General features: G+C 38.0%; 1 protein-coding gene across 1 annotated transcript in view; it reads left to right on the top strand.

The window, feature by feature from the left end:
• DNAH7 (dynein axonemal heavy chain 7) overlaps nt 1-19399 on the top strand; it is a gene marked incomplete at its 3' end in the record, with an annotated part of 233361 nt that overhangs the window by 29631 nt on the left and 184331 nt on the right. Inside the window, exons 10-14 of the mRNA XM_082841795.1 lie at nt 6887-7070; nt 7739-7918; nt 13230-13502; nt 14470-14597; nt 16900-16978. Coding sequence (XP_082697921.1) covers nt 6887-7070; nt 7739-7918; nt 13230-13502; nt 14470-14597; nt 16900-16978 — 844 coding nt within the window. The remainder of the gene's footprint in view (nt 1-6886; nt 7071-7738; nt 7919-13229; nt 13503-14469; nt 14598-16899; nt 16979-19399) is intronic.

Raw genomic sequence — 19399 nt, 5'->3', positions numbered from 1 at the left:
TTAACTGTATCTCTCTTTTTTTTTTTTTTTTTTTTTTTTTTTTTGCGGTACGCGGGCCTCTCACTGCTGTGGCCTCTCCCGTTGCGGAGCACAGGCTCCGGACGCGCAGGCTCAGCGGCCATGGCTCACGGGCCCAGCCGCTCCGCAGCACGTGGGATCCTCCCGGACCGGGGCACGAACCCGTGTCCCCTGCATTGGCAGGCGGACTCTCAACCACTGCGTCACCAGGGAAGCCCTGATTAACTGTATCTCTTGATGCCTCCTGATTGATTCTAAGGGAAGAGCCCTCTGACCATGCTTTACATAGTGAGCCAGAATGTGTTTATCATGGCTAAAAGGCAGAACATCAGCTCACCGAAGTGGAGAAACAATTAGTAAATGATTAATTATGACATCTATGCCAAACCCAAACGTCTTCTCTTAGTCCTTATCCTCCACTTCTACTCAGCAATTGCTGTGGTTTAATCACCACCGCCTTCTGTAAGTCTCTGTTCTGTGTCCCTGTGCCCATTTCTTTTTGATCTCCTTTTCTGGCTCTACTTAATCTCACTATCTTTTCTAAGAGTAGGGGCTCTCCAGGTGTTTGCTTTTGTTTTTCTTCTCTGTATTCTCGACAGTTTCATGATTTCGTCTGTCTTAGCTGTCTCAAGATGTTATGTTTTCTGAGCTCTGTGCCCTTATTATAAATTTTCTACTGTATATCTCCAATTGAATGCCATGTCAGCACCTGATTCTCAGCATTCCCATAACAGTACTCATTCTTTCTTCCAAGCCTGCCATTCTTCCTCCTCTGGACCATTCCCAGGCCAAGTTGAAAACTTTTCGACTTGTTCTGTCTCTTTGCTCATCATGTACATTCTCACCATCCCCAGCCTGCCCCCAGCCATATTCAGTGTATTGCTACCTGTTGTTTTCTTGTTGAGATATATTTCGCTTATCATAAAATTCACCACTTTAATGTGTATAATTCAATGGTTTATAATATATTCACAAGATTATGCAATAGTCATCACTAATTCCATCACCCTCAAATGAAACCCTGTATCTGTTAGCAGTCACTCCCATTCCACCCTAACAAGCCCTTGGCAACCACTAATGTACTTCCTGTCCCTGTAGATTTCCCTACTCTGAACAGTTCATCTAAGTGGAATGATACCATATTTATGTCTGACTTCGTACACTAAGCATAATGTTTTCAAGGTTCCTCCATGTTATAGCATGTACCAATACTTTCTTTCTTCTCATGGCCAAATAATAATCCATTGCAGAATATATTAATGCCACATTTTGCTTATCCATCGGTGTGGGTTGTTTCTACTTTTTGGCTATTATGGATAATGCTTCCATGAGCATTTGTTTTGCGTAAACATTTGTTTTCAGTTCTCTTCGTTGTATACCTAGGAGTGGAATTGCTGGGTTATATGATAACTATATTTGACTTTTTGAGGAACTGCCATGATGTTTTCCAAAGGGTTTGTAAGATTTTACATCCCTAACAACAATGTATTCCTACCATTCAATTTCTCTACATCCTTGTCTATTGTCCATTTATTTATCTTTTTGGATAAATATCCAAATCATTGCTCATTTTGTATTCAGTTATGTCTTTTTATTTTTGAGTTGTAAGAGTTCTTCATACAGTCATCCCTTAGTATCCATGGGGGATTGAGTCCAAGAAACACCCCCTCCCCCACAGCAGATACCAAAATCCACGGATGCTCAAGTCCCTTATATAATATGGCATAGTATTTGCATATAACCTACACATATCCTCCAAATTATCTCAGATTACTTATAATACTTAATACAATATAACTGCTATGTAAGTAGTTGTAAATACAGTATAAATGCTATGTAAATAGTTTCTGGCACATGGAGAATTCAAGTTTTGCTTTCTGGAACTTTCTGGAATTTTTTCCTGATATTTTCAGTCTGTAGTTGGTTGAGTCCACGGATGTGGAACCCATGGATACAGAGGGCTGACTATATATTCTGTGTTGGTGCCCTTTATCAGGTTGAGGAATTTCCCTTTACTTTTTAGTTTCTTAATTGTTTTTATTATGAAATAATGTAGAGTTGCCAAATGCTTTTCCTGCGTCTATTGAGATGATAGTTTTTTCTGTTACTCTGCTAATATGGTATATTACCATTGGTTTAATATATTGAGGCAACCTTGCATTCCACTTGGTCACGGAGTACAATCCTTTTTATATGCTGCTAAATGCAGTTTGTATTTTGTTGAGGATTTTTGTGTCTATATTTATCAAGGGTATTGATCTATAGTTTTCTTCTTCTTGTGATATCTTTGTCTTGTTTTGGTATTATGATAATACTGTCCTCATGGAATTAGTTAGGAAGTATTCCTTTCTCTTTTTCTTTTTGAAAGGCTTTGTGAAGGATTGGTGTTAATTCTTTAAACATTTGATGTAGAACTCACCAGTGAAGCCACCTATTCCTGGATCCTGGCCTTTTAATTTTCTTAGAATTTTTTTGATAATTAATGTATTTACTTGTAATAAGTCTATTCATGTTTTCTTGAGTCAGTTTTGGTAGGTTGTGTCTTCCTAGGAATTCGCTAGGTTATCTAATTTGTTGGCATAGAGTTGTTTATTGTGTCCCCTTTAGTTCTATAAGATCAGTATTAATGTCTCCTTTTTTTCATTTCTAATTTTAACAATTTGAGTCTTCACTCTTTTTCTTGGTCAGTCTAGCTATAGGTTTGTCAATTTTGCTGATCTTATCAAAGAACCAGCTTTTGGCTTTGCTGATTTTCTCTATTTTTCTATTCTTTATTTTGTTTGTTTCCACTCAGATCTCTGTTTCTTCTCCTTGTTTTGAATTCAGTATTCTCTCTTTTTCTGACTTCTAGTAAAGTTTAGACTATTGGATTAAGATCTTTTAAATATATTTTAATGTGTTTACAGGTCTAAAGCCTGACCACTATTCTTCTGTATCCCATGAATTTTGATATATGGTGTTTTCATTTTCATTCATCTCAAATTATTTTCTAATTTCCCTTTTTTTTTTTAACTCATTGCCTGTTCAGGACTATGTTGTTTAATTTCTGCATATTTGTGCATTTCCACAGTGTCCTTCTGTTACTGATTTTCTAATTTTGTATGATTTTCATCATTTTATATTTACTGAGACTTCTTTTATGGACACCAAGTATTCTTGATCCTCTCTCAGAAGCATCTTCCATGTGTACTCCTTTCTGTCAATTCCCACTGCTACTACCCTTGGCAGGCCCTTTTATCCTCCCATATAGCCTACAAACCACTGCCAGGTGAATCTTAAACATCCCCTAGATCAGCGCCTTCCCTTTGTTGACAAAATAAATCCACAATTCTTAAACTGCCTTTTAAGGTCTTCTGCAACCTGGACCTAACCTATCTTTTCTATTCTCAGTTCTGAAAAAACTTTCACCTTGGGCCATGCCTGTAGAAATAGTCACGTTAAATTAAAAACGGCATGGCTTCTAAGATTAGCCTATAACCATACCTTACCATTGTTAAATATCTATCCAATTGGTAAGTCTGTAGACTTTCTGTTCTCCTTTTTAACCAATTGTTGGTTTTTAAAAGTTACTCCTTGTTTGTTTCCATCTGTGAGATGGGAATTCTAGGAAAATTTGAAAGTTGCTCAGTTGCTCCCCACTTAAACTCTGTGACTCTTAGCATTGTCATCTTTGCAGACATAATTGTATCAGATTTAATCAGAGGTTAAGGGGATTAAAACAGAATAAGAACCTCTTGGATACTATTAGCAAAATTTTATGTTTTATACACATATTTATAAAAACTTTACACAGCAAAGCAACCATCAGCAAAATGTAAAGGCAGGCTACTGAATGGGAGAAAATGTTTGCGACTAATATACATCTAATGAGTAGTTAATATCCAAAATATATAAAGAACTCATACAACGTGATAGCAAAAAACAAATAGATTAAAAGTAGTCAGAAGATCTGAATAGACATTTTTCCAAAGACATACAGATAAATAACAGGTACATGAAAAGATGCCCAACATCACTAATTATCAGGGGAATGCAAATCAAAACCACAGTGAGATATCACTTCACACTTGTTAGAATGACTATTATCAAAAAGACAAGAAGTAACAAGTGTTGGTGAGGAGGTGGGGAAAAGTGAACTCTAGTGCACTGTTGGTGAAAATGTAAATTGGTGCAGCCACTCTGGAAAACAGTATGGAAGTTCCTAAAAACTTTCAAAATAGAACTACCTTATGGTCCAGCAAGTCCACTTCTGGGTGTTTACTTGAAGAAAAGGAAAACACTAATTTGAAAAGATATGTGCACCTCCATGTTCATTGGAGCATTATTTACAATAGCCAAGACATGGAAGCAACCTAAATGTTCATCGATTGATGAATGGATAAAGAAGATGTTGCAACAGCATGGATGGGCTGTGGAGATATTATGCTAAGTGAAATATGTCAGACAGAGAAAGACAAATACCATATGGTCTCACTTGTATGCGAAACCTAAAACAACCACAAAAACCAGGCTCACAGATGCAGAGGGCAGATTGGTGGTTGCTAAAGGAAGGGAGTAAGGGGTGGATGAAATGGTTGAAGAGGGTTAAAAGGTACAAATTTACAGTTATAATATAAATAACCCATGGAGATGTAGTACACAGCATGGTGACTACAGTTAACAATACTGTGTTGTGTATTTAAAAGTTTCTAGGAGAGTAGATCTTAAAAGTTCTCATCCCGGGCTTCCCTGGTAGCGCAGTGGTTGAGAGTCCGCCTGCCGATGCAGGGGGCACGGGTTTGTGCCCCGGTCCGGGAAGATCCCACATGCCGCGGAGCGGCTAGGCTCGTGAGCCATGGCCGCTGAGCCTGCGCGTCAAGAGCCTGTGCTCCGCAAAGGGAGAGGCCACAACAGTGAGAGGCCCATGTACCGCAAAAAACAAAAACAAAAACAAACAAAAAAAAAGTTCTCATCCCAAGAAGAACAAAACTTTAATTATGGTGACCAGTGTTAATTAGGCTTATTGTGATCATTTTGCAATACATACAAATATTCAGTCGTCATACTGTACACCTGAAACTGATATAATGTTATATCAGTTATACGTCAATAAAAAAAATTATGCCTCACGCTATTTACAGCACATAATGCAGCTCATTCCCGGAGAAGCCCCTCTGTGTCTTTCAGTGTCCAGACCAAATGACCCTTCTTCCATGAAATCTTTACTGTTACCTCATCAAAAGTGATCTCTTCTTTCTGAATGCCTCTGACACTGTGTTCTCTTATTACTTTTTCCTTTTATAATATATATTTATGTGTGTGCATTTTCCCCTCCACTCACCTATAAGTACTTTGAGGACTGAGTAATATTTAGTACCTCAAATGTTTTGTACATAATAGGAAACCCTGTAAGTATTTTTGAGACAATGATTGAATAATTTCTTTCAATGTATTTTCTGTTCTTTGTCCTTTTTCCAGTCTTACAGCCCTGGACTTACTCCATCTCTTGCCTGGACTATTGGAGATTTCTCAATCCCCTTCATGAATCTGGCGTTGCCCTTCTCTACTTAGTATTTGCTACTTGTCCTCCTTTGTCCTCTTACCTATTGCTTTAACAGTGATGCCCCACTGCAGGAGGATCTGCTGTGTATTCACAGAGCGTGAGCCTGTCCCAGGTTCTTGTGTTTAGCTCCCAAGTTCTGCAAAAGTCCTCACAGACTTCCCTCCACTTATTTTTTCCTATTTTCCAGTGTATTAGCTCCGTTATAGACAGTGAAATGATCAGATATATTAGCCCTACCTCTCCCACCTATTTTTCTTAGTATATTCTACTTCAGGTCCTTTTATCAGGGTCTTCCTCATTTCATTTTTATCTATTCTTCAGTGAAATTTGCCATCTTCACTATAGAACCCTTCTCTGTTACTTAAATAGAAAATTATGTCTCTATTCTTTGATTTCAAAGCTGTTTTTCTGCCATGACACATTGCCTTCATTATTATGAGAGAGAGGGGATCATGTCATCTCTTTTCATATCTCCCATGACACTGTCCCTAGCACACAGTAGGCACTAAACATGTATTTGTTAAAGTGATGAAAACATACATTTAAAACTTTGATCTCTCTTGGAGCATTCAGGCAACTCCTGAACTTATATTGACTCCTTGTTTTTAAAAATTTATTATCGCTTATGAAAGAGGTACAAATATTCCTTAATTTTAGTGTTGGACAGTGGTTTTGTAAACTGAAAACTTCACTTGTTATCATCATAATGTATCTGTATATGAATTTCACTGTTTTCCTTTTATTACAAGGATACATATACATTTGGAACTTGTTTTAAATCGGTCACTCTTTCAGGATTTCTCATTAAGGAGGATAAAAAAATAATATACTTGATTTTGTTGTTTTGTGCCTTGTTTTCAACTATCATTGTGAAATAGAACAGCATAAATTACTAGGTGGGCTGAGTCAAACTAGCCCTCCCTTGATTTAATGTTATTCACATTTTAGCTTTAAACTGACAAATCCATTCCCTGAAGAGCAATTTCAGAGACTGGGGAGGAGTATCTTGTAATATCCAATAAAGTTAGTTGTCATATTATTCAAAAAGTGCAGGAATAATGGTTTTATAATGGTTTTAAATAATGATTTACCTTTTTATCACAGCATCATGTCGTTGAGCCATTTTCCATTGGCTATGATTAAAATTTCTTTTCCCAGGAGGAGTGAAATATGCTAGCACTTATATTTCAGAGAGTGGATAATGTGACTTGGCAATATACCTCTCTATAAAGACCTTTAGATGTTCAGAAGTTACTGTTAATGCTTAATGTAAGAGGAGTAATTCATTGAAAATAGTAACTTTTAAAAGTCTTTTGTTCTTTGAAGGTGGTTTCCAGAAGTGCAGAATATTTATTACCAAGGTAATAAAAAAAATCTATTGCCACCTGGTGACAGCAGTGCCAAGTTGGAATCTTTTTTCAACTGCGCTGCTACACTTATGACTTTACAGCTGCAGGACCTCACTTTGGTTTCCATGCAAGATTTCACGGACTTAATTGCACAACCCCCCGTAAGTAAGGTTCAGTTACACCAATATTCATTTACCAATTTATTTATTTTCAATTCTTTCAGAGTGGATAATTATAAAATAACCTTTACCAGTGGAAGAGCAGAAAGTATATCTTTAGATCTATTACACTTACGTGTTTTTTTAAAAAAGACTTAATGTCAACCTGCATATGTAGGGTATATTATTATCATCACATTGGTGAGGTTAGTGGAAATAAGTAAAAATTCCCATAATTGGGAAATTTGGGTCATGAGGGCTGGGGAAGATTTCTCCAAAGAACTCTTTTCTTTCTGGAAGAAGGTCCTGTTAAAGGGTGAGTGGAGTCTGGGAATTTGAATGTTCTTCTCTTGGGCTCCTTCTCTGATGATTCTAGAGCCCCACTGCTGTGCACATCTTCCTTTTTCTGGAATCTTGACCCTATAGTTGATCTGTAGGCTCAGTGGATACCAACTGAGTCTCGCTAGGAATGGCTCACTGGGAATGGCTCGCTGGGAATGGCTCTTGCCCTTTTTGGTACAGTTCCTCTTTGGCTTAACTGTCTAGGACATAAGAAGAAGGATGAGTTCTCATGTATCCTAATTGGAACCAGTGCACTCCTTACTCTGTCACAATTCATATGCATATATATATGTACACTTTATTATATATCTATAACTTCTTTGTTGCAGGATTCTGTTAGAGCTTTTGAACATCCAGGTTTTGTCATAAGGCTGATTCTTGATAACGACACCATTAAGTTTGAACCTGATTTCGATGACTATATAGCCATCCTTCTAAATGTTTATGATGTCATGATTAAGGCTGTCAGTTTCGTGCCAAGAGTTGAGACAAAATTGTATTCCAAGTCGGTAAGTAATAAGGATATTCTGATTGCTTCAATTTGCATGATGGTATTTGCTTCAAATAACTTCTTTTAGTATAGACAGGTATCCTCTGCTTTACAGAATACCAATGGCCTAGTAACATTGGCTTATAAGGCAGTTTTGCTTTAAAAACATACTATTTTCCCATTAGCTTCTCTTAAATACTGGTTTCTTAGACCAGTCTTCTATTGAACTCAGCTGAAAACTTTCTGAGGGGGAAGAATTAAAGTTGTGATCTGGTTTGAAGCCATCAATGAGCATTTGCTGTAGCATTCACACCATGCTGTTGACTGCTGTTACACTTTTCCAGCTCTGTAAAATTCTCCTCCAATTAGCTACCTTCCTGATACACCTTCTTCCAGGAATAGTCATGTCTCCTTACTTCCAAATCATAGATCCTACTTCCCTTTTCTCTCTGGCCAAATATTTAGCAAAGTTCTGCTGAACTACGATATTTCAACAGTAGTTATTGCAGTCTAGTATATGAAATGAGCATGCCTGAAAATTCCTTAACTTAAAAGCTTTTCAAGTTTTTTATACCAAACAGTAGCTTTCTTCTTTCTTTTTCATTTTTTAAATAGTGTACGAATATTTCATACATACAAAAGAGTACAGGAGGCCAGTGTTTAAAGTTTTAAGCAGTAATAGAGTAAACACCTTCATACCTTCCATCTAACTTAAACAATGACTATTACCTTTAAGCTCTACCTCCCTGTTCATATCCCTATCCTTCTACCTTCTAGCAAAGGAATCACTATCTTGTACTTTGTAGTTATTTTTTAAATTAATTTTTATTGGAGTATAGTTGATTTACAATGTTGTGTTAATTTCCGCTGTACAACAAAGTGAATCAGTTATACATATACATATATCCAGTCATTTTTAGATTCTATTCCCATATAGGTCATTACAGAGTACTGAGTGGAGTTCCCTGTGCTATACAGTAGTTTCTTATTAGTTATCTATTTTATGTATAGTAGTGTGTATATGTCAATCCCAATCTCCCAGTTTATTGCCCTTCCCTTCCCCCTTCGTAACCATAAGTTTGTTTTCTGCATCTGTGACTCTATTTCTATTTTGTAGATTGGTTCATTTGTACCATTTTTTTAGATACCACACATAAGCAATATCATATGACACCTGTCTTCCTCTGTCTGACTTTGCTCAGTATGACAATCTCTAGGTCCATCCATGTAGCTGCAAATGGCATTATTTTGTTCTTTTTTATGGCTGAGTAATATTCCATTGTATATATATACCACATCTTCGTTATCCATTCCTCTATCAGTGGACATGTAGGTTGCTTCCATGTTCTGGCTATTGTAAACAGTGCTGCAGTGACCATTGGGCATTTTGTAGTTGTTACTCTGAATTCTTAAACATAAATTTACTACATGTCTGTATATCTGTAAACAATTTCTCTTTAGTTTTTCTATGTCTTTGTATAGATGGAGTCATCTTATAAATAGTCCATGACTTGTTTTATTTTACTTAACACTGTGATTGTGACATTATTCATGTTGAGAATATTGACTTCTTCATAGAGCTTCTAGTTTTTTTTATCATTTTATTTTTATTTTCTCAGAATCCATTAACTTTTCTTTTTTTCAACTAGACTTGGTCTTTTTTTTTTTTTTTTTTTTTTGTGGTACGCGGGCCTCTCACTGTTGTGGCCTCTCCCGTTGCAGAACACAGGCTCCAGACGCACAGGCTCAGTGACCATGGCTCACGGGCCCAGCCGCCCCGCGGCATGTGGGATCTTCCCGGACCGGGGCACGAACCCGTGTCCCCTGCATCGGCAGGCGGACTCCCAAACACTGCGCCACCAGGGAAGCCCAGCCTGGTCACTTTTGATAGTTTCTTGTACTTAGTCATGTATTCATTACTCTTCTGTTTGCTGATGTGACTCCTGCTCCTGCTCGTTTATTTCTGTGGGTGTTTTTTTTTTTGTGTGGTACGCGGGCCTCTCACTGCTGCGGCCAACCACTGCGCCACCAGGGAAGCCCCTGTTTTTTATTTATTATTATGGGCTTATACACACAAGAACTTTATGCAGGGACGTCTTTGAGGCCTTGATTTGGGTTGGTTCCTCTGGATTTTGCATATTCTCTTGACATGTGCTCTGGAGGCCCCTGCAAACCCAGGACGCTTTTTTTTTTAATGATATATTTTTTTAACGGAACTTTATTTTTATTTATTTATTTATTTATTTGGCTGCGTTGCGTCTTTGTTGCTGCATGTGGGCTTTCTTTAGTTGCAGTGAGCAGGGGCTACTCTTCGTTGCGGTGAGCGGGCTTCTTATCGCGGTGGCTTCTCTTGCTGCGGAGCACGGGCTCTAGGCACGCGGGCTTCAGTAGTTGTGGCTCGCATGCTCAGTAGTTGTGGCTCGTGGGCTCTAGAGTGCAGGCTCAGTAGTTGTGGCTCACGGGCTTAGTTGCTCCGCAGCATGTGGGATCTTCCCGGACCAGGGCTCGAACCCGTGTCCCCTGTATTGGCAGGCGGATTCTTAACCACTGCATCACCAGGGAAGCCCCCAGGACCCTTTTAAACAAAATTCTTGCCTGAGGATTTTGTGGACGACACTGGCAGTGAGTGTTTACCCAAATGTGTAAGAGAACAGGCTTGTGGTTCCAAATTCTTAAGATGACCATCCTTTCTCTTCTCCACTGAAAAACAGGCCAAAACAAGACATTTTCCTTCTTAGCCCCTCATTTAATGGTTCTGTCAGCTTTCAGCATTCTGAAGTTTTGTGTCCTCAGAACCCTCATTGTGAAGTTGTGTCACTTTTCATTGTTTTCATTGTTCCTGGCTTTATGTAGGGGTATCAGTTGACTTCCCACCTTACTCAGGCTTCAGGCTTTGTTTCCTGACAACCATTCTCTCACCCGTGCCACCCAGCCCCACACATGTGCCCATCCTGCTGGAGACTCATTAAAGCAAAGCTTAGGCCACCAGGGATCAGCAGAGTCCCCAGGGCAGCTGCTCACATCCGCATATAGTTACCTCCCGATTCATGTATTATCTCATGTTTGGCCCCTTAGCCTTTCCTTATTATTTTACTGCCTTAACCATGCATTATAAAAGTTATATTTGACATTTTCCCCAGCATATTTATGTGTTTTGAACTGTCGTTGTTTTCAGACAGGGTATCTGTTCCTCATATTACCATAAATAGAAGTCTCTCAAGAAACTTACTGTTTACTTTGTTTTTTTGTTTAATTCCAGTTCACCTATTGCATCCTTTTGTATTCTGTTCATACCTTGCCTTCCTCAAGAATGACTAGATGTAGCTTATAAAACAGACAGATATAACAGGTTAATAAGAGTTACTAGATAAAGTTTGAAGTGGAAAAAAGTATTATAATCATCTGAATGAAGACAGTTGCTATGATTTTATGCTTATAAAATATGGCTCTAAGCTTCCTAGTTTCTACAGTAAAGAGGAAAATATAACAAGTTTTAGACTGCTCAGATATTTTTTCTGGTTTCAAATTTTGAGAGATAGGTCTTACCTGGGGCATTATACGTGGGGTAATGATTCTAAAACCCTATGTACCAGTATCATGTGGTGACTTTTAAAAATACAAATCCAGGGCTTCCCTGGTGGCGCAGTGGTTGAGGGTCCGCCTGCCGATGCAGGGGACACGGGTTCGTGCCCCAGTCCGGGAGGATCCCATGTGCCACGGAGCGGCTGGGCCTCGTGAGCCATGGCCTCTGAGCCTGCACGTCCGGAGCCTGTGCTCCGCAACGGGAGAGGCCATGGCAGTGAGAGGCCCATGTACCGCAAAAAAAAAAAAAAAAAAAAAAAAAAAATCCAGGGGTCCCTGCCACCCCCATTCCCTGCATCTAGAGATGTAGATTTACAATGACAGTCTGTACTCAGAAGTAGGTATACCGGTAAAATATCCCTAGATGATTCTGGCAATCCCTCAAGTTTGGAAACAAGTGATACAGAGGGTACTTGAATATTAATGAGCTTCACATTAGATCCAACAATTTCACATTGCAGTACGTAATATATATTGCTTAATCCTAAAGTTCTTTTTCAAAAAAGATGACACCAAGCATCTGCTGTGCCCTGGGGGTGAGGTAGTGGTGATGATGGTGGGATTCACTAATGTAGTCATGAAGTATCTAGTTCTGAAAAAGTGTGATTTCCTGAAATGTCCACTAGGGGGCACAGCGGACAAATGCATCCTGGATACCTGAACAAATTACCCAGTTCTTTAAGGAATCCTTTCATATTCTCAATTTGAAAGCTGTAGAATATTCACTACTGGCAATGATTTTTGTTTGTTACAGTTAAAAATCCCTTTTTCTGGACAACAGGTAGAGACTATATATATATATATATTTTTTTTTTTTTTTTTTTTTTTTTTGCGGTACGCGGGGCTCTCACTGTTGTGGCCTCTCCCGTTGCGGAGCACAGGCTCCGGACGTGCAGGCTCAGCGGCCATGCTCACGGGCCCAGCCGCTCCACGGCATGTGGGATCTTCCCGGACTGGGGCATGAACCCGTGTCCCCTGCATCGACAGGCGGACCCTCAACCACTGCGCCACCAGGGAAGCTGCATATATATTTTTTAAGTGTAACTTGGTTCAAGATAATAAACCATATATGCACATTTACTTGTCCTCTTATTCAAAAAGAGAAGGAGACAAGTTGTTGAGATTTGTTTGCTTATTTAAAATTGTTGTCTGATACATTCTTGCCCACATTATTCTAATGGTGGTAGCAGAATGCAAATTTTGCAACTAGGGATTTTAGTCTGTTCTAGTTGCTGTTCACACTGACCTCTGAAAGCTCAGAGGTCAGTGGATGAGTAAGCAATCCTTCTTTGTTCTACATACATTACTCCTCAAGGTGAAGAAGGGCTGTGACTGTGATCAAAGACTGATGACGTTGAGCTGACTTATTTTTTTTAAATAATGTATGATGCAAGTGCTACCTTTTAAGCTAGCATATACAACTGTACAAATAAAACATGGATTTTGCTGTTTTGATATTCCAACTCTTATTTTGTGTATGTTCTCAAGTGACTGCTCTTTCCTCCATACAGAAAAACAAAATACTCCTAGGTAGCCTCTAAGAAAAACAAAACATATGAAACCTAGATATTTAAAATACTGCTGTGATTAGACTCTCTACAGATATAGATTAGAAAATCCAAGGGAACTTGTGAATAAATTTAAAAAGACAGTATGGTAAGATGGGCATTTTTACAAAGCTGAATGATATGGTTACCTTAATTTAAAGTATTTTAAATAACTCATATTGTTTTTATTCCTTTGTTTAGGATAGTAAGTCTAAACCAGCAACTTTGAAGCCGATAATTCTGAAGGAAGTTGTTGAAGCTCACAAAGAAAAGGTTAAGGACGTGGTTATATGGGAGAGCATGGCACTGAATGAGCACCTCAGACTCTATGACAAGTATGATTTTTTAATTACCAAAAAAGCTGAGCAAGATGCTGATGCTTTCCTTGCAGAAAATCGTAATTATGAGAAAATAATACAAGAAATTCACAGGTACCAAAAGCTCATAGAGGATATACGGTACACATCTAGAAAGGTAAATGACCCATTTTGTACAACTGTTCTTTGTACCTAGTGATCTCTTCCCAGTTTCATTAGGATGTATTTCTAGACCATACAGTGAAAGAATTAAACCATTATCATTAACAGAAAACTGTTTGGGCCTTTTTATGTGCCAAGCATTGTGGTAAGCTCTGGCTATGCAGAGGTAGACAAAACACATAGTTCTTATGTTCATAGAGCTGAAGGTGTACCCTATAAGGCTGACTTTTTTTTTTGCGGTACGCGGGCCTCTCGCTGTTGTGGCCTGTCCCGTTGTGGAGCACAGGCTCCGGACGCGCAGGCTCAGCGGCCATGGCTCACGGGCCCAGCCGCTGTGCAGCATGTGGGATCTTCCCGGACCGGGGCACGAACCCGCGTCCCCTGCATTGGCAGGCGGACTCTCAACCACTGCGCCACCAGGGAAGCCCTAAGCCTGACTTTTAAGTAATTTATTTTAACTTGGCCCCTCAAAAATATCAAGAACTATTCGGTTTTTTTGCTTTGGTGTGTACAAATCCTTTGGAAAATATGGTAATTATACCAAAATGTGGTTACTTCTGTTTAGTAGGAGACTGGTAATTAAACATTTTCTTCTTTTGTCCTTTTTTATATTTTCCCAAATTACCACCATGACCATGCATTACTTTTTTTGTACAGAGAAAGTATAACATTTAAATCCCACTATCTATGTAGCAATAACTCAATTCTCCAAAGTTTTTATATCAATTATTGTCCTGAAATAGAATTGGCTTCCAAGATACACTGTTCAAGGAGATTCACGCAGAAGATAGTGGTAAAATATAAAAGAGTATTTGCAAAACCCTGCCTGCATCATATTAAAAAAAAAAACTCAGTTGTATTAGATCATACACACACAAATCAATATTATGGAAAAAGGCAAAATTGTGGGAATCGTTTATGTCATTTCATGTTTATTAAACTTTTAATACCTAACATTGCAGACTATTCGTTTAGGAATGTTTGAAATGCGCTGTGAGGAATTAATCAAAGCTTTGGTGAAGCGAGCAGGTATTATTTGTGGAAAACTTATAGCTAAAATGTTCAGAGACCATCAGGAAGTAAATACAAGGTATTTATTTAATATTATATTTTTATTTTGGCGGGTGGAGGAATTAAATAGAATCAACTGTCACTCAACTAAAGTAATGGATTAGAGCAGTGTCATAAATGACAGAAAAGAAAAGATAAAGCCAAACTTATTTCAACTTGGCTCTAAGTGTTATTTTGTGACTTTTAGTATTTTTTCACCATGAATGTGCCTTCCCAGTTGTCTGAATTAGGGTGGTATTAAAATGTGTTTGCATTTCTTTTGTATAAGTCAGGTGGACATTATCTAACTTCAGATTTTTAAGTTTGTGTAATCAATACACAAAGTGAGTTTTCACAGTGGATATACACAGTAGTTGTCCAGGATCTCAAGTTTGGAACATCATTTTACTGTAATTACCCTTCAAGGCCATGGTAACACATTACCTTAACTACAAACTCATTTGTTGTCCAATCTGGAGATTTTTAGGAAAACTGACTCATGTTAAGTAAACTTACAGAATGCTAATGTGTGAAGCAGAATACCTGTTTAAGACAAGAAGTGTAGTTAGTTTTCTAGCACTGGTGATAGTGTGGCTCCAGAAACCTCTTTCCTGCTATCAGTTACGTGGAATAAAACCCCCAAATAATCAGAATTTTTTATAATTATAGTGTTAGGGAAAAAGCATTAAAAAGATATTTCTTTCAGCCTGTAAGAAGCCTGGAGGGAGCTTCATTTACCTACCATACGTCAGGTACAGCGCTAGAGACTTGGACTGAATATGAAAAAAGTTCCTGAAGGAAGTTACATTGTAGAAGGGGAAATAGGCATCCAATTCAGTAAATTACAACAGGGTGCCATAAGTTCTGTCCTGAACCACAGAAGTAGAACAGTAGAGAAGGAAGTGATTAATTTCCTTTCAGGGTGAGGTTTGGAGGAGAGGGGGAAAATCAAGGAAGTCTGCAAAGAGGAAGTGATGTAGGAATTCATTTTGAAGGATGAGTAGGAGTCCGCCAGGTGAATGATGTGGGTGAAATAATTCCAGTTAGAGGAAATAATATGTAGAAGAGAGTGAGGTAGGTATGAAGATGGCATGGTGTATTCCAAGAACAAGGAGTGGGTTGTGTTGCTCTCACGGATACTGTGAGCGGGGGAGGCTGAAGAGGGAGGCACCACGTGGAAAAGGGCTAGGACTCGGGCGGCTTATCTGAGAAACAGAACAGTATATTCAGCTTAAAGTACCTTTTCCTCTAAAAGTACTGGAAGAATAGTGAAAATGTCTTTTATTTACAGCATTTCATGCTAAGTGAAATATTTGCTTTAATTTCATAACTATTTCCCTGCCTCTTAGCTGCCCCCAGAGCTCATGCCAGTTCTACTTTTTCCCCTTTTCTCTTAATTATGCCTCTCACCAGACTCACTGGCTGTATAGAGGATATACCAGGACTATTATAGGAACCACTAGATAACAAATGCCCTCAACTCCTTGCCCTTACATGTCTCATCTCACCTCTCCACCAACCCCTCCCTATCTGCCTCCCCACATTCTCAGCGGTCAAGAGTCTGTCAGCCACTCACCGTTCTCGTCTCTGCCTATGAGCTCAGCCCCCTTGCCTCCCATCCCTCTGGACCTGGCTCTACTAGTCGTCCCCTCTGTGTCTCATTTTAAATCTCTCCTTCACTGTGGATTCTGCCTCTGAAATTTACAAACACGGTCAAAACCCTCTTCCGTCCTCCAACCCTCCACTTCAACCCAACATCGTCACCATCCATTCCCTTTCTTTCACCTCACAGCCAATCTTCTTGAAGAAATTTCTGCAGATGTTATCTGAACTTCCTTAGCTCTCACTACTCTTTTTTTAAAATCCCATAGTAAGTTCATTGTTTATGTTGCCCACAACCTAAATCCGTAGGAAGTATTTGCATATGACCAGAAGCTTCTGAGCACACAGGCCCATTTTAACCATGCCTTCCAAGTAGACCCACTTTTTGTGCCATCTCAACTAAATCTCTGGTAGAGCCCTTAAAACTCTAGGTTGGAAATGATTGTTCATAGTCTTGCTGTCCATACTGGACTGTGAACTGCTTGAGAACCATTATTGCATCTTACACATTTGTGTACCTCTGTCACTTATTACTGTAGTTGGGAATGGAATAGATGATCATTGCATGTGTATTGAATGAATGAGTAAATGAGCACAAATTCGCTTTTAATTAATTAGATGTCATATAGGTAAGGTAATCTGACTGTATTTTTCATGTAATAGAACATTAAAATAGTACACAGGAATATATTTAGGAATAAAATTTAATTATAGAAGATGGGTTTTGTTTGGTGTTTCAGATTATGTGAGGAATTTGAGAAGATATCTGAAAAGGCTCTTAGCACTCCTCCAAATACAGCAAAACTGATGGAAATGAAGGTATTGTTTATAAGCTCTGTATAGTCATGTGTGTGTAAGTAAATTGTTTTTCTTTTTTTCCCCCAGCTTTTATAATTATTAACATGATAATACAATAACAAATCGCTCCAAAAGTTAAAACAGGGGCTTAAAATAGTAAGTTACACACACACACACACACACACACACACACACACACACACACACACACACACACACACACACACACAGCTCATGAGTGTGAAGTTTGGTGATTCAGGCTGGACACTCCTCCTAGATGGTTCTTCTGGACTCAATCATATCAGCTAGTTCTCAGCTGGGTTGACTAGTGTAATTAGCTTCAGAAGCTTGACTCTGCTTCGCTTGTCTCTCAGACTTCAACAGGCTCACCTGGGCATGTCTTCATGGTATGGTAGAGGCACGAAAGCAAGCCCAATTGTACAAGTGCTTTTCAAGTTTCTGCTTGTGTCACATTAGCGAATAGCCTGTTGACCAAAATGGCCACAGAGCCAGTGAGAGGACACTACAAGGACAGACAGTGGGAGACGTGAAGTATTGGAGTTATTAATGCAGTTGTCTACAAGAATCTTTTTGAGAGCACTATTAATAATTGTTACCATGCCAACAGGCATAAACCAGGACTGTCTTGGGCAACCTGAGATATGCAGTCATCCTTCATTTTTTTAATCAACAAATATTTAAACCTTAAGTAATATTTTGTTTTTGATAGGCTTTTATTATATATTAAACATTTCTGTGGTAGTTTGCTAGAAAGTGTTTTGAGCATAGGACTTATGGTACTAAAAATATTAGAGAAGTCTTGCATCATTTTTCTTGTGCCTCTGTGCTTGAAGTCTACCTGATGGTAATAAAATAATATAAAACACCTGGTTTATCATCCATTTATTTTGTTCCTTTTCCATTCTTATAACTTACACTTTTACAGGATCTTCTTTTTCCTTTTCTAGCAATCTGAAGATCCAAAATAGAACCCTTGTGTTCCTAGATTTTAAATATTTAAGCAAACCCAGCAAAACATGTTAAATCATTCAAAACTTTGTATAGGTAGGAAATTACAAAAGGTGTTCAAATGATTAGGTACATTAAATTATTCACTTAAAAATTTGTGAAAATCACTAGAACCAAATTTTGCATATCAGCCTCTAAAGGGTTCTATTTCCTTTAAAGTATTTGTACTTAGATTGGGGTTCTTAACATGTGAATTTATGTGTATGTGTGTGTATCAAATACAAACAAACCTATGATATCCTTTTTAGAATTTTTTATATTTTACATGAGTTATTATAGAACATCAAGTGATACTTTGATTATGGATGATTTGAAAGGTAGCTGGAGAGTTCCATAGCTGGAAATTCCTTTGAAAAAAATGAATACTGAGTATGAAGAGTGTTATTTATTTACCCTCTTAACCATCGCTGGAAGTATTTAGGAATTTGGAGTTATTTGGTGTGAATTTCTATTGTTCATAGAAACATTTCACAGAATTAGCAAGTAGGATTCATTACCTAATATTTAAAATATTTCTGTATCTTGAAAAAGTTTATTCTTGTAAGGGCATAAATATCTTCTCAGTTTATTCAATACAGACATCAGTCATTTTTTATCAGTAAGAGGAAATAAAGATGCAGTTGTTTGACTACATAAAAAGCTGATTAACCAAATTACAAAAATGTATTTTCACTTAGATCACTGTTTGGATTTGCAACAGAAAAACATTCTAATGAGAATGACATATCAATGAAAGCTTTTAAGGCAATGTCCTTTTTATCTTTTTAATTACAAAAGTGAAAATTTAAACAATATGGAACTGTACAAAGTAAACGTTCCTCTTTTTCCATAATTCGTTTTTTTGGGGTAATGGTTCTTTCCAAACATATGTATATATATGGCACTAGGGAGAGTGATGAAAAGGGAGAGCCGGAGAGAGGTGGTTATTAGAGATTTAAAAGAACTTTAAAAGCATTAAGAAAAGAAGCATTTACTTCATAGACAGGGAGGTGTGGGGTATAACAGGGGAAGGTAAACACAGGTAGGTACAAGTAATTGGCAGTTTTCTCATTTTTCAGTGGGATAGCAGGTTTCTTTCAGAATTTATATTATTAAGATATATGCATAAATTAGTATGTTTCAAAAGAGGTTTGAGAGAGCTACATGTATATATGTCCATACACATGGGCACCTCCATGTGCATGTGTACACACACACATACACACACACCTATATATTCACCCACTCACACACACACAGAGCTTTGTCTTTGCAAAAATAGAATCATTACTCCTGCAAATTATTTTATTCACTTAACAGTATACCTTCTCTGTACTTCTACGAAGTAAATAGGGCTCTTACTTTCTTCCAAAATCAATAGCCAATTACTTCAGTACAATTTATTAAATGATCTGTCATTTCACTCCTGATTTG

Source organism: Leucopleurus acutus, assembly GCF_964270905.1.
Source record: "Leucopleurus acutus genome assembly, chromosome: 6".
Classification (NCBI taxonomy): domain Eukaryota; kingdom Metazoa; phylum Chordata; class Mammalia; order Artiodactyla; family Delphinidae; genus Leucopleurus; species Leucopleurus acutus.
The sequence above is the reverse complement of the archived record's forward strand: the minus strand, read 5'-3'. Positions and strand labels throughout refer to the sequence as shown.